We start from the raw sequence: 23,267 nt of genomic DNA on the forward strand, positions 1-23,267 counted from the left end.
CCACCATATTGATACAGCGGACGAGTACCGTTTATTCAACATTGAATATTTGGTGACGGTCGATTCGTAGCGTAATCTTCTGTCGATCACCGAATTTTAAATCAGAATAAAAAATATATGGTAGTGTAAAAAACGGTAAACTGTAATAAATGGTAATTGTTATTCAATAAAACGTGTGTTCTTAGTTAACCAGGGCTCTATTGGGGTATTTTTTGTTTCTTCGTTTTTAATGTCTTTAAAAATAGCAAGAATAAGGTTTTGGTCTTTAAACGAAATTTATAAAACGAGAAAACGTGATTTTTAATCAATTTTTGAAAAAAGAAACGAAAATTTACGGTAAATATTAATAGTTAACTAATTAACATAATGTGGAAGACTGAACCCTTTAATTGGTGTGACAAACAATTTATAGTTATAGTTTTTTTTTAAAAAAGGTGGAGGGGTAACCCTTCTTGCTGGCCAACTAAGACTCTGCGTCTTCCTTAAGCCAAGATGTAAGGCGTCATGCTGATGGCTGAATGGTACCGGGGAACGAAAATACGCTTTCATTAACGATCCCCTCGGGAAACCAGGCAAAACCCCGCTGTAACTAACCTTTCTTTCAGAAGGAAGACAACTGGATTTTGATCTATTACTTTCCTCCATACTAGTGGGATCTTTTAAGAAAACTTTAAAAGTACAAAAACCATCGACGAAGGGTCTGTCTTTGACAGCACCAACCTTTAACTAGGGGGCAGCACCGAGCATTTGGAGCAAGAGTCTACCAAAGACAACACGCACACACAGGGTTCATTCCTGGGTTTAAAAAACCATAACCAAATAAAGAGCAAGAGCCTACTTCCAGCTGTACCCGGCTTTATGGGAGTTTGAGTAATTATCGGCTGTTACCCAACCCTTAAAATCATCTGAACACAATACACGCCACAGGGCTGCAAGGCTTGCTAAGAAGAAGGTTCAGTCACCCCTAGGTAGCAAAGTAATCCCTTGACATAAGACGCACAGGTCGTAGGTCTCCAATTTATCGCCTGGGTCTTCCCAATCTACGGCCAAAACGGTTAAGGAGCGTCTACTTCCTATACACTCTTTTACGCGCGTTTCCCCCCCATCAAGGATCCCTCCCACGATTTCCTCCACTGGCAGTCGCTATAGACGTACTGCACTTAGCTCTACAGTAAAAATGTCTTTCCCCCAAAACCCGTTCTCAGAAGTGAAAATAGTCACCGTCCTGCGTGGGATTCTGGAGAAAGTCTATGGGACACCTTCGGGGGAACATCTTCCTCTCATCAGGAATTTCCACTTGGCCGAAGGTGCCAATACCTTTCCCTGTGGGATTGCTCCATCTGAGGAGTGGTTAAGGAAGGCGTTTGACTAGAATAACTGTGTTTTGAAGGTCACGAAGGTTTTAGTAATAAAAGCCAGTGAACTGCTGAAACCGGTCAAGGTCGCCATCTGGACTAAAGATGTGTGGACGAAAACTCCATAAGGCCTTCTTAATGGGTTGTTATTTTACAACAACAAGCTCAATACGAGCCGTTGGAAAGCAGTCACCTCTATCTGTAACAAGAACTTCATCCGATGGATTTTGATGAAAAAGATGAAGAGTCGGGCGTTCGTAATAGGCTTGTGAGCCATTTCGAGGCCTCTTTTCTTTATTCCTGGCGCTACGGCGGAGCTCTGTATCGCGAAGACAGCTCCGCAAATATCTGGCGTTTCAAGCGCTTCGATAACGGCTCATTTTGACGGGTCATTCACGTTGACCACCTCTACGCGGACTTTATTCCTGGTTCTCCTGACGGGTTCTTCTCCTTCGAAAGCAAATAACTCAATGGCTTCCTCTCCTAAGATTTCGAGCCCTAATTGTCGAGAAACTTCTTCCTTTATGAAGGAACGATGGGCAGCAGTATCAAAAAGACAACGGTATTTAACTCTTTTATCACCGCCAAGAAAGGCTTGCGCAGTCTGGAATAGAATTGTTGTTTTATCCTTGTCAATTACAGCAGCTGAAGCTACTAAAATCTTGTTTGCGTCGCTTTTAAAATTATCCTTTGGGGTCTCTTTCGTATCTTTAGTAATCTGCAGCGCCAAACGAATCGTATAACGTGGAATGATGTTTTCTTTTGCCGTGTTTGCATTCCTGATTACTCGCTCTACAGTCTTTTGATTTGTGGTAAACACGTGAAGCAACGTCGTCTCTTCGTGACGAGTTCTCGTCTCTCAGCAAATTTATTGCATTCCAAAGTACTATGTGAAGTCATTTCGCAAACAACACAGTACTTGTCGGTTACCGTAGTAAAGATGGCTCCGCGTGCTATATGACGGTTTCCGCGGTAATCCGATCGCGAGTAGTTTGACCTTTGCGAACTATGATTTTAAATTTGCTACAAATACCCTCTGTAGATATTTCTTTCATTAAAATTTGCTTCGTATTATATTTAACTGATAATCTTGTTCTGTGAATAGGTTTAAAATCAACTGTGCATTGTTTTAGTACGTATAACTCACTGTTGTAACTACTTAATTTATATTATTCTGAATAAATTAAACACGGTTGTTTCGTCTCAATTTTTTTAATTAAAATTAAAATTTTATACCGGGCAGGATTGAACCGGGATTACGTTTCTAGTAAATAACTCTGAATTGCGGAGATATCTTTAAGGCACGTCTCGAGAATTTAATACTACTATGGAAAATTCGAGCAGAGGTATATTTTGGCTTGCCAACTTGTTACCATTTAATAACGTCGAAAATTCGTGTTTGTGAATGGTAAGGTGTCGCACTTCTTGCTATTATTCCTTTTTCATTTCTTGGTTTCTAAATATTTGAAGTAAATTGGACGGCATTGGTAATTTTGACGCGGTATATGTCACAACGTCTACATGAAGTCTACGAGTCGTCAACTCTGAGCTATTCTACGGTATCTTCATCAAAGGCGAGTGTTGAAGTAAAATCAGCGTTGGTATTATATTTAGCTAATAATATTTAGCTGTAATTAGGGTTAAATTCAATTGTGCATTCGTTTTAGTACGTCTATCTCATTGTTGTAACTACGTAATTTATAATATTATGAATAAATTAATCTCAGTTGATTCGTCTCAATTATTTTAGTTATAATAATGTTATACCGGGCGGGAATGAACAGGGATTACATTTTTAGTGAAACATTCTTAATTGCGGATATAAAGATAAGGGCCATCTCCAGGAGTTAACATCCACAAGGACAAACTCTTCCGAGGAGAGGTATATTTTGGCTTGCCAACTTATTATTAAAAGGCAGTAACGAACAGATCCCTTAATTGTTCCATGTAATCGTCTGGTATTTTTACATAAAAAACATAATCCATTATTTATTGCTTAAAAAATAACTTTGGTTAACGAGATATTTTGACTGATTTAAATGGGAATTGTCGGTACTTATTTTAATTATGCAGATCGTAAACGGTTTTTAAGGCAGAATCGCTGATCACTGATGCTTTCATATTTAACCTTTAATTATTTGTCCACTATTAGTGTTTCCAAACAAAAGAAGATAACTTTTATTTGCTTATAATACCAGAGATCCTAGCTTATAGAGATCAATGCAACTTTCTATATCCACAGCCAATACAGTTCATTTAAAGTTTCTCCGGTCTCAGCGCCACCTGTAAACGAGGACTAATCGTTTTCGGTCATTTGGTTATATCTATTTCTTTTGTTTACATTATGTGTTTGTGGTTAAAGTGGATATGGTTAAGGGCTAATACACACCTAGAAGAAACCACGTTAAATTTTAAGTAGAGTATTATTGCGATACTTTAAATAAGTCGGTAAGTATTTTGAAAGAAATTAGTATATTTAACGTGTCGTTTAAATAATATATTTGTTTTGAATATTCTACGCCTTGTTTCAGCACAATAAGGAGTTTTTTCACAACGGTCAATGTTTTTGAAATTTAACTTAAGCAATATTTTATTACAATTAAGTGAACCAAAATGTTTTAAGTTTTAGAAGATGTCGTATCAAATAATAACGTGAGATCATTTAAAAAATATATTGAAAATTATCCATTATAGGCTAAATGATTAGAGTTCTTAGCAGACTACGAATTTTGCGGTATAAATCTTGATTTATTAAAAATCAAACAAATGTTTTTTGTGGCTTTCTTTAGAAAGGAAATGACCGTTTAATGTGTATTAATTAAAAAACAATCCCCCATTTGGTCGAATACATGAACCCATATATTTAAACAGTATTTGAACATTGCATATTTAGTTAATTATACTTTCGATTGTAATGCTTTTATAAATTTTTTGCCGAATTTAATATGCAGATTTTTACAAACTGCCGTAAATATATCATTAAGAAAAGACGAACATCTGAAGCTGTCGAATTCAGGGTTTCCTTTTTATCAGAGCTCTGCTGTGAAGCTCTCTTAAAACTATCATATTTGGTTAATCGCTAGGAATCGTCCATTTTTTTTCCCAAAACGTTAATATAACTTTTTGAAAAAGGGCATGCTTTCCAATAAAATTTTATAATAGTAAAAGTTTTTACAAAAATACTTTCAAAACCAAAACAATTGAGGTACTTCAGAAAGTAAGGTCTTGCTGGCGGCTGAATTTTGTATAACAAAGGCAAAAATTAGAAATTTTAGGCCAAAAATTCCGACCCCAACTGAAACAGCCATGAAACTGTTGGCGTTGAAAAATGATTTAAAGGGGAAACAATGACATTAAGAAAAGGAAATATCAGTTATATTTATCTTGCAATCCGAATTTATTTTTGAAGAATTTCTTATAAAAAAACCCCAAAATTAAGCAACTTTTTAGCTCATCATTTCATAGTTTTAACCAACTGAAAAGTATGATCCGTTTACCGAAAATGATCTTCCAAATATTTTTTTTGTACATGCACTTTTCACTGTTACCCCTATTGCCCACGCCACTGTTAACGTGCTCGGGTATAGTTAGTGTGCTAGGGTAAATTTTTCCCATTTTTAACTTTACTTTTAAGCGTATTTAATTAATTATGGTGATGATTTAATTCCATTTGGGAAAAGCATACCGTGTTTTGATCAAATGATCTTTTTGAGATTTTCATTTTTGATATTTCCACCATTATGTAAATAGCTCTAACCAGAATCACTACCTACCGTAATCACACTAGAGAGAAACCACCGCTGGAGGTCTCCTTTCAATCAATGATGTCCCTGCCACTAAACTTAATTTCAATGGTAAATTTACAAATAAAATAAATATTCACGTTTCTGAATAATATTGCTGTTATTAAGTTGGAAAGTTCTTCAATTGCTAGACGTTGTACTTACACTTTATTGGCTAAATGGCTTTCTAATCACGAGTTCCCATTCACAAGGGCACTCTTCGTTTCCAACCAAACCTTCTCCCTAACCACGTGAGCAGACTGCGATAAACTTTGATTGTTTGAACGAGAGCGGAATAGCCCAAACGAGCCGCAAAAATAGAAATGAATTTCGCGACACAAAATCGAAAACCAACGGCATTGCCGTCCGGATTCGACGGAAATGGTGGCTCATTTTCCGTCGACGAAACGTTTTTTCGCCCAAAAATCACCAAGTGAAAACCCGGCTTAATAAAGCAAGAATGTTAAACGACAAAACCTTGTAAATCCTGTTTTTGAAAAATCGAATTAGTTGTCATTTATTATTAAATGTTAATTTCAAAAAATTTGCTTAACTGCATTTTATAATCAATCCAAGTGAGCTTTGAATAAACTGTCCAGAGAAGGCAAAAATATTAACATTCTGAAATATAATCTCAAAAACCTCTTTGAATCGAGAAAATACGAAAAACATTAAATTTAGATGAACGACCAAATAATGTATTTAACAATATTTTTAATATTTACACAAAAATGAAAATAAATTATAATTTTAAAGAAGTAAATCAAACTCTGCACTAAATGTCTGATTAATTGCAATTATAAACATTAAAATCTTATATTTTTTTACTTAATGCAACAAAAAATAAATATTTATATTCTCAAAATAAAAACGTACTATAGTGTTTCTTTCGAAAATTTATTTCCTCAATGTTATTTAAGAGATATTATAAAATTAAATACATAATGTGCAATATTTTGAATTTTTATGAAACTTTCATTCTAGCTTCAGTTAGACAAGAAGAATTCGGCACCATGTTTCATTGTTTGCGTATCATCACTTGTCAGCGTTTTATATAACGGTTTATATTATTCCTATTCAGCTAAAACTTCAAATACTTTTTTAGGAAATTATCTTTGTTTTAAATATCGATGACCTGAAGCTTTAGAGATGTGAAATGTTAAACCATTTAAGCTAGAGTCTTTAAAATCATAGTAAGTGGGTGAATAGGGTCCTTTCTTTTCCAAATTTGCGGAACCCATAAATGAGCTCTTCATTATATGTCCTTATCCACTACGACGTGGTTATTTCAGAGTTATTACCATATGAAGGGATGAATTACAAAATATTCCATAAAAAAGACCAATTTCGTAAAGAAGTAATTGGGAGGTGGTCGCTCATATTTTCCAAATAAAAAATTCTATTAATTTATACCGCAACCTAGGTTAACAATTATTTTACGTTATTGTTGCAATAGTACGTATTTGTTTGTTTATTTACTTCATTAATTTTGATTATTTTTAAAGGCGTAAAACCATAAATAAGTACGCTTAATTTTAAATATTTTTAAATTATAATTATTTTTTTAAGGTGATATTACAATTGAAAGGAAATTGATTGTTGATTAACAAATTAACGGGGTATGAATCTTTATTTTTACTCCTCTTTACGAAGGGCAGATGGGAGTCAAAAAAGTAAAATTTTCTCTAAATGTTAGTGATGCATAACCAGATAATTTAAAAGGATTTGGAAGTTCGGGTTTTAAAATCGTTTTCACACTTTAAAAAGAAAACTATACCGGGTGCCTGATTTTGTTGGGTATGGAGTTTATTTCAATAAATATATTAGTTTTGAATTTTATGTATGAAGTATAGGGAGGTTTCTAATTGCTTATTTGCAGAAAAATTAAAATCAAATATTTTCCAAATTGTACGTTCTGACCGGTAGGTAAATTTCCAACCTTTCTAAATATGGATATTGCCCCTTATGACCACCGGGTTACTTTTCAAGACTACATGTTTTCGTCTAAAATATCTTTATCCACTGAACCATCTTTATATGTACGTTTTCAAATATAATCTACAACTTTTTCCTGGGCAGATTTTGTTAAAACATAAATTTATAAATATTTTTACAATTGACTTCAAGGGACCACCAGTTTCAATATAAAATGAATTTTTCATAATTTCAAAACCAACTTTTTTAAAGGATCTTTTTAACATGGATTCTCCTAAAATTTACTAGTGCGCAGTATCTCCAGTTGGCGCGTCAAATCCGCCCGCTTTGGTTAACAGTGTAATGTTTGAGACTTGGAGTAAGTGTTAAAGCTTTTAAACAATCTAAAAACATAAAACCATATTAATAATCATTTTTAATTTCTTATTTCCAAATGAAACATTTCAATTTCTTGTAGCAAGTGACAACAATATTTTTTGGGTACAACTAAACTGATATTAAAGAAAACATTATATTGAAAGGTGAAGACTATATGAAAAAAAAACAGTTGCATTTATATACTCCGTCTAGAAGAACCCCCCCCCCCCCCACACCTTTTACTGCGGTGGCTCAGTTAAATCGTCACCTGGCATGTATTAATTTTCTTCGGTCCAAAATCCAATTGAATCCTCCTGCATGCATATATTTTCGATTCATATTTGGTTGCTGTTTTACGATGGATGGTGTCAGAGAAAGAGTCTTTCTAACTTCACCTCAAAAAAAAGGTTTCAATACTCCTTTTTTCTATCTTAAAAGAATAAACAGACAGTGAAAAGGTTTCTAATCATTTTAGGGTGGGCTGCTATCAATTTAACAGTTGATAAAAAATGAAATCGTGCTCACAGTATTAGTGATAAGAAGTATTTATATATATAACAATTTTTCTCGGATTAAAATACCACTCGTAATTCGGTCGATTTCCAAGATACCGCAAATGGTTCAACTTGCACTATCTGTACAGCGATTGCAAAACTGTTCCAATTCTGTTCTAGGATATGTAATCTTGAGACTCTTCCAAGAGAAGATATTTGAAATGCTATTTAAAGCTATTTTTTTTAGTTTAAATACATTTACTTGCTCACAAATATTTCCAAATTATTTCTTTTGAGGTTTTTGACATTTTTTGATAAGCATATTCAAAATATTTTTTATAAGTTTGGACCTTTAAACTATTGGAGTAGCCCTAACAGTTCTTATAGGCATTCTTAGAGCTAGTCAAACATAAATGCTAGTCTTAAAACAATTTAAAATTATTTGTTTAAATCAGATCCGCATTAAATGCTAGCCGGCAACCATGCAGTGAGACCAGTCTTTGATTGGTCCACGATTTCCGTACTTTTACTCGGGTATTTCGTGTTTTTGTTTTCCCATGTCTGCTGTTTTCTGTATTTGAAGCACTCGGCTTGCGTTTTGTGCGAGGTTTTGTGTGTTTTGTTCTTCGCACGGGGTTTTTATTCATTAATTACGCCTATCTGAATTCCTGGCACGTGTTCTGCAATTTTTCTAGCCATCTGTGTGAATCTGTGTTTCGCTAAACCAGCGACGAGCGGCCGTGGTCTCGCAAACTAAACTCAGTGGCTGGGCGTCGTTCTCTACCGCTGTGTGTTTGTTTTGTTTTTTTTTAAGATTAATATTGTGAACGGCGCGATTCTATCATATCAATACTGTTATTATTAATTGTTTTACATGCTAATTGGTTTAATTTTCATTTTTTTAATGTGTCAATTTTAATCGGTCCACAATATGTTTTGCCTTTTGATTTGTACGCGTACGGCATTCTACTGCATCTCGTTTTATACTCACCGTTGGCTTCCACGCCTCGTATATGTTCAAGTTTGGCCCTTCTTTATTCGCGATACTTAACTTAACGGACATCTATTTTTTGGATTACATACTGATTATACGTGTCTTAAATTATCCGCATTTTTATACGCGTGTATGAACATTTAACTTTTAAATACGTTGTGACCTTCCTGAAGTTTTCAATTCCCAATATTGGAACACATGACTAATACATAGTTTTCACTAAAGGGGGTAGGCATATTTTAGCACTCATTTCATCCCCTATTCCCTCCCCCGTACAGTACTGCCGGGTACTTGTTGGTTGCAGCCTAGTATACGAACTTTCACTCTAGGCTGGTTTTCTTACGGAAAAGTTCGTTAGGGTTCAAGGTTCGTAAAATCATGCAGGCACTAAGAGGTTGGCCGATAGAGCCCATTTTCGGAGAGAAAATCCTCAGGTGTTTGTAGGGAGGGTAGAGAGTACGCGCCCCTATAGAGTGACGTCAATGGGTTCTCGAAAACACGTTTCGCGAAAGGAGAGATTTGCAGCCCGCCTCGCATTATTTCGTATTTCAATAGTTCGCGTTTGGCGTAAACACGCCGGTTTTTGCCTTTGGGCTTATGGGCAAGGCTTAACGATTCGACGTAAAATTTTGGTAAGTACGAGCTTTATTACAATATAAATATTATTAAGTAATGCATTTCTTAATTAAATATTTTCGTCTTAGGTCTTGTCACCTATAATTGCTTCAAAATGCCTGGATATTCTTGCGCCGTATTTGGGTGCACTAACCATGTCAACAAAACCAGCAATCAAGTCATATCATATCATAGATTTCCTACCCAAGAACAAATTCGACAGATATGGATAGCGAAGTGTAATTCTAACGAAATTAATACGAAATATGCGCGTGTGTGTTCTCAACATTTCAAAACGGAGGATTTCAATCGGGATTTAAAAGCTGAACTGTTGAATTTAAAGCCAAAGAAAACGTTAACAAAGAATGCGATTCCATCTTTAATGTTATTTGATGAAGTTGGTAATAATAGTTCCTGTTTTAAAGAAAATAACGGTTCCAATTTATCTGATAAAAGTTCAAATATTAGTGATAGCGTTATATCATCACCTTGCAAATCATCGTGGTCAGCCAATATGGAAATCTTAATAGAAGTTGATGAAAGTTCCAGTTTAAAGGAAAACAAATGTGCTCATTTATCTGATAAAAGCTCAAATATTGATGTTCCGATATCGTCACCATGTTAATCATCGTATTTAGTAAATATGGAAACCGTAACTGATAGACCGATAAATTATTTTCTTAATCATGATGAAAGTTCATTCTTGTCTAAAATATACGAATGCAATTTTCAAAGCACTCCCAAATTTAAAAAAAGGAAACTGTGCCAAATACCAAAGATATCAAATCAAAGCGTAATTCTCCTTTCAGCAAAAAGGTAAAATACAGATTAATGTTTAATGATTCTCCAAAAAAACAGCCACCTATAAAGTCGCCAAACAAAACCCATTTATTACAATTAATTGAAAATTCGGAAACAATTAATTAGGAAGATTCTGGAATTAACTCCATATATGATAATCCAAATGTCAATGCATTAAATAATCAGTCTCCTCTAAGTCATCGTTGGAAATCGAATAGTTTATCGTGTAAATGCAATTTCAAAGAAGTTTTGGCAAAGAATGGAAAGCTCCTTGCAGCACGCAGAGCAAATGCTAGAAAAGTTAAAAAACTATGTGACAGACTTTCAAAAAGGGATAAAAAATTGGTACGTTAGTGTGGAATAATTCTAGTCAATCCATCGAACTAAGAAAGTTGAGGAAAGATGTTAAAAGGTTGCAAAAAGAAAATAAAAACCTGAGAGAGAGCTACAGGAAGTATGAACAAGTTATTCAAAAGGTTTTTACAAAAAGTCAGATAAAAATGTTAAAAGGTGCCAAAAAAGTTAGGTGGAATAATGAAGATATAGCCAGAGCTTTTGCACTACGATATCTTAGCAAACGGGCATATATATATCTCAGAGAACAACGAAATATTCCAATGCCAAGCATTTCAACATTGAAAAAATACGCTTCCCAACTAGACTTCAGTTCAGGCATTCTACATGTTTTAAATATTATGAAAGCCAATGCAACACACATGCCAATTGTTGAAAAATTAGTAGTATTAACTTTTGATGAGGTGAAAGTTAGATCAGTTCTATAATACGATGTCAAAAATGACAAAATTATGGGTGAGCACAGTCAGCTCCAAGTCATAATGGCTCGTGGATTATTTTCAAGTTGGAAAAAACCAATTTACCTTGGCTTTGATGAAAAAATGACGGCTTATATATTATATAAGGCCATTGAAGAATTGAGCAAAGCCGGGTTCACCGTGGTAGCGTGTGTGAATGATATGGGTGCTGGCAATCAAGGGTTATGGAAAGAGCTTGGGATTTCCATTAATAGAACATCATTCCCAAATCCAGTCAACCCTCAAGAACCAATTTATTGTTTTGCAGACGCTCCTCACTTACTAAAACTCATTCGAAACTGGTTCCTTGATAATGGGTTTGTTTACAATGGCAAGCTAATAAACAAAGAACCTGTACTTTTGATATTCAACCAAGACCGTAGTGAATTGAGAAGCTGCTTCAAAATTACAAAACTTCACTTAGAATGCGAAGGTACACAACGGCAGAATGTGAGAATGGCTGCGTAATTAATGTCACACACCGTGGCTACAGCTGTGCAAAGATTGAAATTAGGTGATTTAGGAAACAATACAGCAGACTTTATCGAAACTGTGAGCCAATGGTTTGATATTATCAATAGTAACAATAAAATTGATAGCGAAATTACAAAATGTGGTTTTGGCACTCATATTGAGGAGCAAACTGAAGTGTTATTAAAGATGTCCGATCTTATGAAAAACACACTACCTCTTTAAAAACACAATTCAAGTTTTTCAAAAAGGTGTTATAATAAGTATTGACTCCTTATTAAATCTCTATCGTCTCCTCAAGGATAAATACGGAATCAAGTATATTTTGACTCATCATTTAAATCAGGATTGTTTAGAGAATTTCTTTTCTCAACTTCGAACAAGAGGAGGTCTCGATGATCATCCGACTCCTCTCAACGCGCTGTACAGAATTCGTATGATCATCTTGGGGAAAACCCCAGTATTGTCCAAAAAATACCAATACAATAAGCAGTTCACAAGACGTGTGTTTTGTCACTAATATTTTCAAAAGGTCTGAGATCACCCCAGAGGACATTGAGAAGACTGATTTTATCTGTGATATTTTTGAAATAAATGTCAACAGTGATGTAGGAAATATGTGCAGCCCACCGATGTTGCGTAAAACAACATACAGTTCTTCTAACAAGGATTATAACAAGAAAAGTGTTAAAACGCAAGCGACGTTAACTATAGAAACCAACAAAAATCTTACAGACGATGAAGAAGGAGGACTGGAATATCTAGCCGGTTGGGTAGCAAATAAATTTTTTAAACAATTTCCTAACTTAGATCTTAAAAATCACGATAACTCGGTACTTGACCATTGCTATTCAACACCAACATGGGTATCCCAGCTAAGTTATGGTGGCCTGATAAAACCGTCTAATACTTTCCTAAATGATATACATTCCTTTAATGATGAATTTGTAAATTATCATGAATCGAATGAGGTCAACACAATTAGGATTCGTAAAGACAAAGGCATTGTAATCGCTGTTACAAATTTAATTTTAAGTAAAGTAGAAAAGTACCCAAAGGAACTAGTTTTTGCATTTGTTAAAATGCGAACAATAATAAGGCTGAACTATATAAATGAAATGAAAAAGGAAAGTATTAGACGGTTTTATCAGGCCACCATAACTTAGCTGGGATACCCATGTTGGTGTTGAATAGCAATGGTCAAGTACCGAGTTATCTTGATTTTTAAGATCTAAGTTAGGAAATTGTTTAAAAAATGTATTTGCTACCCAACCGGCTAGATATTCCAGTCCTCCTTCTTCATCGTCTGTAAGATTTTTGTTGGTTTCTATAGTTAACGTCGCTTGCGTTTTAACACTTTTCTTGTTATAATCCTTGTTAGAAGAACTGTATGTTGTTTTACGCAACATCGGTGGGCTGCAGATATTTCCTACATCACTGTTGACATTTAGTTCAAAAATATCACAGATAAAATCAGTCTTCTCAATGTCCTCTGGGGTGATCTCAGACCTTTTGAAAATATTAGTGACAAAACACACGTCTTGTGAACTGCTTATTGTATTGGTATTTTTTTGGACAATACTGGGGTTTTCCCCAAGATGATCATACGAATTCTGTACAGCGCGTTGAGAGGAGTCGGATGATCATCGAGACCTCCTCTTGTTCGAAGTTGAGAAAATAAATTCTCTAAACAATCCTGATTTAAATGATGAGTCAAAATATACTTGATTCCGTATTTATCCTTGAGGAGACGATAGAGATTTAATAAGGAGTCAATACTTATTATAACACCTTTTTGAAAAACTTGAATTGTGTTTTTAAAGAGGTAGTGTGTTTTTCATAAGATCGGACATCTTTAATAACACTTCAGTTTGCTCCTCAATATGAGTGCCAAAACCACATTTTGTAATTTCGCTATCAATTTTATTGTTACTATTGATAATATCAAACCATTGGCTCACAGTTTCGATAAAGTCTGCTATATTGTTTCCTAAATCACCTAATTTCAATCTTTGCACAGCTGTAGCCACGGTGTGTGACATTAATTACGCAGCCATTCTCACATTCTGCCGTTGTGTACCTTCGCATTCTAAGTGAAGTTTTGTAATTTTGAAGCAGCTTCTCAATTCACTACGGTCTTGGTTGAATATCAAAAGTACAGGTTCTTTGTTTATTAGCTTGCCATTGTAAACAAACCCATTATCAAGGAACCAGTTTCAATTGAGTTTTAGTAAGTGAGGAGCGTCTGCAAAACAATAAATTGGTTCTTGAGGGTTGACTGGATTTGGGAATGATGTTCTATTAATGGAAATCCCAAGCTCTTTCCATAACCCTTGATTGCCAGCACCCATATCATTCACACACGCTACCACGGTGAACCCGGCTTTGCTCAATTCTTCAATGGCCTTATATAATATATAAGCCGTCATTTTTTCATCAAAGCCAAGGTAAATTGGTTTTTTCCAACTTGAAAATAATCCACGAGCCATTATGACTTGGAGCTGACTGTGCTCACCCATAATTTTGTCATTTTTGACATCGTATTATAGAACTGATCTAACTTTCACCTCATCAAAAGTTAATACTACTAATTTTTCAACAATTGGCATGTGTGTTGCATTGGCTTTCATAATATTTAAAACATGTAGAATGCCTGAACTGAAGTCTAGTTGGGAAGCGTATTTTTTCAATGTTGAAATGCTTGGCATTGGAATATTTCGTTGTTCTCTGAGATATATATATGCCCGTTTGCTAAGATATCGTAGTGCAAAAGCTCTGGCTATATCTTCATTATTCCACCTAACTTTTTTGGCACCTTTTAACATTTTTATCTGACTTTTCGTAAAAACCTTTTGAATAACTTGTTCATACTTCCTGTAGCTCTCTCTCAGGTTTTTATTTTCTTTTTGCAACCTTTTAACATCTTTCCTCAACTTTCTTAGTTCGATGGATTGACTAGAATTATTCCACACTAACGTACCAATTTTTTATCCCTTTTTGAAAGTCTGTCACATAGTTTTTTAACTTTTCTAGCATTTGCTCTGCGTGCTGCAAGGAGCTTTCCATTCTTTGCCAAAACTTCTTTGAAATTGCATTTACACGATAATCTATTCGATTTCCAACGATGACTTAGAGGAGACTGATTATTTAATGCATTGACATTTGGATTATCATATATGGAGTTAATTCCAGAATCTTCCTAATTAATTGTTTCCGAATTTTCAATTAATTGTAATAAATGGGTTTTGTTTGGCGACTTTATAGGTGGCTGTTTTTTTGGAGAATCATTAAACATTAATCTGTATTTTACCTTTTTGCTGAAAGGAGAATTACGCTTTGATTTGATATCTTTGGTATTTGGCACAGTTTCCTTTTTTTAAATTTGGGAGTGCTTTGAAAATTGCATTCGTATATTTTAGACAAGAATGAACTTTCATCATGATTAAGAAAATAATTTATCGGTCTATTAGTTACGATTTCCATATTTACTAAATACGATGATTAACATGGTGACGATATCGGAACATCAATATTTGAGCTTTTATCAGATAAATGAGCACATTTGTTTTCCTTTAAACTGGAACTTTCATCAACTTCTATTAAGATTTCCATATTGGCTGACCACGATGATTTGCAAGGTGATGATATAACGCTATCACTAATATTTGAACTTTTATCAGATAAATTGGAACCGTTATTTTCTTTAAAACAGGAACTATTATTACCAACTTCATCAAATAACATTAAAGATGGAATCGCATTCTTTGTTAACGTTTTCTTTGGCTTTAAATTCAACAGTTCAGCTTTTAAATCGCGATTGAAATCCTCCGTTTTGAAATGTTGAGAACACACACGCGCATATTTCGTATTACACTTCGCTATCCATATCTGTCGAATTTGTTCTTGGGTAGGAAATCTATGATATGATATGACTTGATTGCTGGTTTTGTTGACATGGTTAGTGCACCCAAATACGGCGCAAGAATATCCAGGCATTTTGAAGCAATTATATGTGACAAGACCTAAGACGAAAATATTTAATTAAGAAATGCATTACTTAATAATATTTATATTGTAATAAAGCTCGTACTTACCAAAATTTTACGTCGAATCGTTAAGCCTTGCCCATAAGCCCAAAGGCAAAAACCGGCGTGTTTACGCCAAACGCGAACTATTGAAATACGAAATAATGCGAGGCGGGCTGCAAATCTCTCCTTTCGCGAAACGTGTTTTCGAGAACCCATTGACGTCACTCTATAGGGGCGCGTACTCTCTACCCTCCCTACAAACACCTGAGGATTTTCTCTCCGAAAATGGGCTCTATCGGCCAACCTCTTAGTGCCTGCATGATTTTACGAACCTTGAACCCTAACGAACTTTTCCGTAAGAAAACCAGCCTAGAGTGAAAGTTCGTATACTAGGCTGCAACCCACAAGTACCCGGCAGTACTGTACGGGGGAGGTAATAGGGGATGAAATGAGTGCTAAAATATGCCTACCCTCTTTAGTGAAAACTATGTATTAGTCATGTGTTCCAATATTGGGAATTGAAAACTTCAGGAAGGTCACAACGTATTTAAAAGTTAAATGTTCATACACGCTTATAAAAATGCGGATAATTTAAGACACGTATAATCAGTATGTAATCCAAAAAATAAATGTCCGTTAAGTTAAGTATCGCGAATAAAGAAGGGCCAAACTTGAACATATACGAGGCGTGGAAGCCAACGGTGAGTATAAAACGAGATGCAGTAGAATGCCGTACGCGTACAAATCAAAAGGCAAAACATATTGTGGACCGATTAAAATTGACACATTAAAAAAAGGAAAATTAAACCAATTAGCATGTAAAACAATTAATAATAACAGTATTGATATGATAGAATCGCGCCGTTCACAATATTAATCTTAAAAAAAAAAAAAAAAACAAACACACAGCGGTAGAGAACGACGCCCAGCCACTGAGTTTAGTTTGCGAGACCACGGCCGCTCGTCGCTGGTTTCGCGAAACACAGATTCACACAGATGGCTAGAAAAATTGCAGAACACGTGCCAGGAATTCAGATAGCCGTAATTAATGAATAAAAACCCCGTGCGAAGAACAAAACACACAAAACCTCGCACAAAACGCAAGCCGAGTGCTTCAAATACAGAAAACAGCAGACATGGGAAAACAAAAACACGAAATACCCGAGTAAAAGTACGGAAATCGTGAGTAGTTAGGTGCCGTATTCCTAGCCAAAAGGGGGCGTGGCTACCGCGTCCCCAGCTGCGTGACGGGGGGGAATGAAGCGGGGAATCGCGATTCCGCCCCCCCTCGGGCGCGTGTCACGCGTGCACTCGTGCGTAACGAGCACAGGTGTTAATTAATTAGCCTAGTTAGTCGACCTGTTCAAGGTCAAAAGGGTGAATATTAATGAGCGTGGTATTGTTTTACCGTTAGGGGTCATTGACCTGTTAGATAGTAACATGTGTTTAGGATCATCAAGTAGTTATATTATATGTTTGAATATTAATTTTTGGCGGGAAAGTGTAAGCGTAGCGTGTATAAAAATCAACAAGTGGTTAAACTCTTTAGGTTTATTAATGTACACTTATGTTTGACATGAATATTAATATATGGCTTAAGTTTGTACCTTTATAATTAACCGTTAGGGTTCATGACCTGGTTGCTATATGGTTGTTAAAGTTTTGGCGCGAATTTAACATGTGTTCTGAAGACCGTTAGAAATTGTAAGCGTCGATTAACAAGTGTTTAAACCATTTAGGTTTATTATATGTTTGAATATTAATTTTTACCGGGAAAATGTTAGCGTCGCGGGCATAAATCAGCAAGTGTTTAAACAAAAATAGTTAAAAAGGTGTATTGAATATTTTCGGTTTGACCAACACCGAACCATAAATCTCTAAGTATAAGACTTCTTCAGGTGTCCAGAGTCCAGGATCAGCAGTGTCCAAATATTTAGTTGCTGAAACCCTTTTTGACCTTCATCCTCTAATTCGAAATTTAAGACTTCTTCAGATGTCCAGAGTCCAGGATTATCAGTGTCCAAATATTTAGTTGCTGAAACTCTTTTGACTCCCATAGAACTCGTATTGAATTCATTATACCAGATGGCCATTATTCCTATTATACAAAGCATAAAGTTTACGATAAATAACTTAACATTTTATATTGACATTTCGAATTTACCGCGCCTCCACGAAAATCCCTACTTTCCAAGCGCACTAGCGCCATCTATTGTACTAAATCACTACCATAAAAATATATTTTTGGGCTGTTAAAAATATATAAAATAAATATCAGTCTAATTTGTTTAATATATACCAATATTCATAACACTTTATAATTAATATAATATAACATTTAACCTAACCGATAATTTTAAGCAACTCGCCTCCTGAAAAATTGCCAAAATCTCTCCTTTCCAAGCCCACTAGCGCCATCTATGTATTACGTTGCAAGATTACCATAAAAATATATTTTCGAACAAAAACTTTTTTAAATATATAGCATAAATATCAGGCTAATTTGTTTATTATATATCAATATTAATAACACTTTATAAATTACTAAATTTTTTATATATAATATTTAAGTTAGATGGCGCCACTTTCTTCACCCAGCATCTTCACCCAGCATCTTCAGCAACGCGGTCGAATTCGCCATTCTCCAAAAGAAAGTTAAGCCAGAAGTATTGTTAAGATAATGTTTTAAGTTTTGAACGTTTTAAATAGGATTTCGGGCACTCTAGTTATTGCTAATGGGAACTAAATTGTGCTAAGTATCTAACCGCGTAACTTTTAACATTTTTTAGATTTCTAGGAATTATATTGGCCGCATACTTTCCAGGTAAAATTTTAGGCTTAAAAATGAACATTTTTTAAAATATTTTAACGTTCTAGGATGTACGCCATTACTAACGGCCATTGGTGAAGCTCAACGAACAGTAACGGACTCATCATTGTCATTTGACAAGGTAAAAAACTATAATTTTGAGCTAGTATTTTGTTTTGGGTCGTATATATAAATATATATATATATATATATATATATATATATATATATATATTGTATTATTCAATTTAAATAAGGTGTATGATAGAAAGATTTATGGGAGGTCGGGGGGGTTAAACTGGGTACGAGGCCCCGTCAAAAAGTTTCTCCAGCGCCACCAAGTGAGGCGTTTTAGAACGTATGTCGGGGAAACATTAAGTTGTTTTAAGACTAGCTTAACACACATTTTTTGGTGGAATATTTTAAAATAATTTGAATGTTATTATAAGTATATTACCATGTCGAGAGAGATCCCAGCTACTAGTAGATTGTTGATTTTTCATAAGGAACGTAAGACTTTTTATCAGAAACATTAACGAATTGTGAGAAAACATGGAAAAAATCCCGTCCTTTTATATCAGTAAATCCAGGAAAAACTGGAAATCAGAATCAGGTTATCGATAACTAGAGGTGAATAGCCATATAAATTAGAAAGGAATGTCATAGTATATAACCAGTTGTTAATATCGTATCTAATTAAAGTTTACGTGGTGGTTCAGACTAGTGGCCATATTATTTTTGCAATGGACGATCTATTTTTAACATTACCGAGTAACGCTTCGAGCGATTTATACCCGGAAAATACAGCGTCTACTTATAAAGTAAATTTAGGACGACCTTTAAATGTACCTTCAAATTTTGAAGTTGGAATTAGCGAAATTATATTACCGCCAACATGGGAAAATATTACAGAAAAAACCGGTCATTTTTAGCAGTTTCCACGACAACCGTTAAAAACGTGCAACCGTTTACATACTTTAAAATATCAGTGAAAGTGGGTAAAATTGAAGCGGAGAAAGACCAGAATGGAAATATCCTTCGATATAGTGTCGTGCGAAAACTTATTGCAGCGCTTAATGAAAGTTTAAAAGAATTCGGGCTTGATAATGAAATTAAAATTGGACTCCACACAAAACCAAACGGGCTCTGTTGGAATTTGATAACCACCAATAACTACCATATTAGAATTCCAAATGGACCAATTAAAGAGCTTCTCGATTTTGAACCTAACATAAATCCATATCGGAAAGACGGATTTCATATTGGGTCATATTTTTGTACGAAACCTTTTGCTGGTTATATAAAGTCCTTATCGTTAAATAACTTTAATTACATTGAAATTAGAAGTGATAATGTACAAGACGCCGCGTTTAGAGTCGAAACTCGAATTGATTATCAAATACCGACTGGTGCTTACTCGAGTGTCCAAGACATTTTAGACGCAATGATGTTAACCTTGGATGAGGAAATAAGGGATAAATTTAAATTAACCATTAACCATAATGGATCCGTTCACATTGGAGCCGCGGCGGGGTTTGCAATTATATTTCATTCATCTGAGAAAGGTCTCGGTGAAATGCTAGGCTTTACGCGCTTTAGTGAACTCTTGGCCAATACAGATAGTCTCTACGCTGCTGATTTATCAATGGGAGCCAGAACACTATATATATATTCAAATTTAATATATCCTCAATATGTAGGCGATACGTTTGCCCCTTTGATGAAAATAATACCGCTAGCTGGAAATGATAAGCCGTTTGAAAAATCTATTATTTTTGACAAAATTGATTACTATCCTTTGAGAACAAATAATACAGAAATAGTTGACATTGACATGAAAACGGATTTTGGCGAAACAATAGCCTTTATAAACGGAAAAAGTGTCGTTAGACTTCATTTGAGACGAAATGGCCGACAGTGAAAGTTATTTCAAATATTACCGCGAACAATATGGTGGCGGACCATTTTTTGCCGGACCTGTTTATCAACGGGGAAGAGGCGTGGGCGGAATTTTTAAAAAGCTGATAAAATATATAACACCCATTATCAAACCCGTGACCAATGAGGCTTTTGGAGTAGGCAAGAGATGGTGGCAAGATTTAAAACAAGGACATGACCCTAAAGAAACGTTAAAGAACAATTTAAGAATCGCCGGTAGCAATTTATTACATAAAGCGGCTGATCGATTAACGAGAAATCAGTCTGGCAGTGGCAGCCGTAAACGACGAACGGGCCCCATTAGGAAACGAAAAAAAGTGTCCAAACGGAGAGTTACAAAAAGAACCAAACTTGACTTTTTAGGATAATAATGGCGGTTTACGAGGGAATGCTAAGTCAGCTGGATATTTTTCAACGCCCATTGGTCAATACTAATGTAATTACCACAACGGAAATAAGATATTTACCAACAAACAATTTATCGGACAATGGCCCTCTGGAATTTTTTATTCCCGCGTCGGAAGATTTATATATGGATTTATCCAAAACTATGTTAAAATTGAAACTGAGACTTTTACATAACGAGGGATCGAATGTCCCCGCCGCTGAAACAAAAGTGGCACCAACGAATAATCTAATAGGGTCGCTTTTTAGTCAATGCGATTGTTATCTCGGGGATACGTCTACCCAGTCCGCGAACAACTGCTACGCTTACAGTTCCTACATTGAAAAATTAGTCAACTATGGAGAAGATGCAAAAAATTCGCAACTCCAAAATGGCCTCTTTTATATGGACTCTACGACCAAGCCTTCGGAAATGTGGTTAGATACGTTCAAGTCAGAGTCCAACGGGGCCCTGAAGCGAGGCTCAAGATCAAAAGAATCGCAATCCTTTGAAATAATGGGGCCCTTGTCTGTTGATATTTGCAAAATTAATAAGTTTATGTTAAACCAAGTTTCGGTACGATTTCGTTTAGTTAGAAGCCCACGCCTAACTACCGTCATGTCTATGGAAGCTGGCAAGGATTATAAATTAGTTATAGACCAAGCGTACTTGTACGTGACAAAAGTTAAAGTTAATCCTTCAATCGTATTGGCGCATGCAAAAATGCTAGAATCAGATATTCCAGCTATCTATCCCTTAACGCAAACGATTGTTAAAAATTTTAGCGTAGCGAGAGGCCTAACGAGTATAAACCGCGATAACATCATTTTAGGTAGATTACCGAAACGAGCTATTGTGGTTTTTGTCAAGGAAGATGCGTTTATCGGGTCATTGAATAGTAATAGTTTACAATTTGAACATTTAAACGTGACCGATTTGTCCCTCTCGGTGGGTCCTGATCGTTATCCTCCCGATGGGTTCCAAATGGACTACGACGAAGGGAATTATTGTTTACCTTATCAGAGTCTATTTTCCGCGATGGGGATCGATGGGGCCGACCGTGGTAATTTCCTAAGTTTTAAAAATTTTAAATACGGGTATAACATGTATCTATTCGATCTAACAAGCGACAACAATGCTAGTGGGGATTATATGTCTCTTAGAAAGGACGGTAGTTTACGACTCGATGTGCAATTTAAAAACGCATTAACACATAATGTGACATGTATAATGTATTTTGAATTCGATAATGAGATTTTGTTAACACGCGATCGCAAAGTAATTTATAACGCCGAATAAAACCCATTTAAAGCACTTTACCTTAAGCGGTTTAACAGTTCCTCGCTTGCAATCGTTCAACCATGTCACGCTCTCATTATCTCTCCGATAAACTGGAAATTTTTCTTTCAAATGACATTCCGGGTACCGATCTTAAAATTAAACGCCAAGGGCATAGAAAATACGTTTCATTTAATCTTAACGTTTGGGAAAACTTATGGACATTTTCCGATGAAATTGACACATTCTTTGACTTGACAAAACCCCCAACCCGATTTCATAGTTGGCTAACCGATTACGTAAAACTCGAAGGATTTATATGTCAAAGAGGTAAATTTATTGATTTGCGTTCGCACGTCCGCGGAGCTAATGACAAGCATAATGTCTTGTACTCGACTTCAAACGGTTTTGCAATGTGTAAAACAAGCTGGGAGCGGTTAAAAATTATTCGCTTAAGTCTTAATACGGAAATTCAGGAGAGAAAAAACTGTTACCAGTGTATGAAGAAATGTATTAAAGACGAATTAACCGAGATTCTAATGTCGTTAACGGGATCCTGCGAAAATACAGCTTGTCACTTTCAATTGGCTCATGACATTACGTGCCTTCCCGTAGCTTCGCATTGGTCTGAAAGGCTTGAGGCTAATGTGAAAAGAGCTCTTCCTCTGGTCAATTATCAAAAGACTCTAAATAATTTTAACGAAAACTACCCACATTGTTCTTTAAACATACATAATTTATTTCATGCAATGGTTAACGATGTAAATGAAATTATTACAGAATTTTTGTTTTAATAAATGGTATAAATTTAAGAATATGGTTTGTTTAATTTTTATTACAAGTTAAAAGGTCAAAGCGCGCGGCCATGAATAAAACCATAGAGAAAGTCTATTACGATCCTGAAAATCCAGGGGGATTAGGCGGTATCAAGCGATTAGAAAAAAGTTTGCCCTTAATTCCAAAGACCAAAATTAAAAAATGGTTGTTAACGCAAGACCCCTATACGTTGCATAGAGACCGAAAGCTTAAATTTGCTCGTACACCAACATATGTGACGTCACTGAATGAAATTCATCAAATGGATTTAATAGTTTTGGACGAGTTGAAACCGGATTATAATTATATTTTAGTTAACATTGACGTTTTATCGCGCTTTTTATCCGCGTTACCTTTGAAAACAAAGAGCGGGAAAGACGTTCTACAGGCGCTAAAA

At 35.2% G+C, this 23,267-nt stretch overlaps 1 protein-coding gene across 1 annotated transcript; it reads left to right on the forward strand.

The window, feature by feature from the left end:
- The first annotated feature begins 20,941 nt into the window (after positions 1–20,941).
- Positions 20,942–22,075, forward strand: LOC149956313 (uncharacterized protein F54H12.2-like). Its single transcript, XM_090166846.1, has one exon. It carries the CDS (start codon positions 20,942–20,944, stop codon positions 22,073–22,075), a length of 1,134 nt encoding a protein of 377 aa, XP_090022972.1.
- Positions 22,076–23,267: the final 1,192 nt, after the last annotated feature.

Source organism: Leiobunum rupestre, chromosome 2 (assembly GCF_980474605.1).
Source record: "Leiobunum rupestre chromosome 2, qqLeiRupe1.1.hap1, whole genome shotgun sequence".
In the NCBI taxonomy this organism is placed as follows: domain Eukaryota; kingdom Metazoa; phylum Arthropoda; class Arachnida; order Opiliones; family Sclerosomatidae; genus Leiobunum; species Leiobunum rupestre.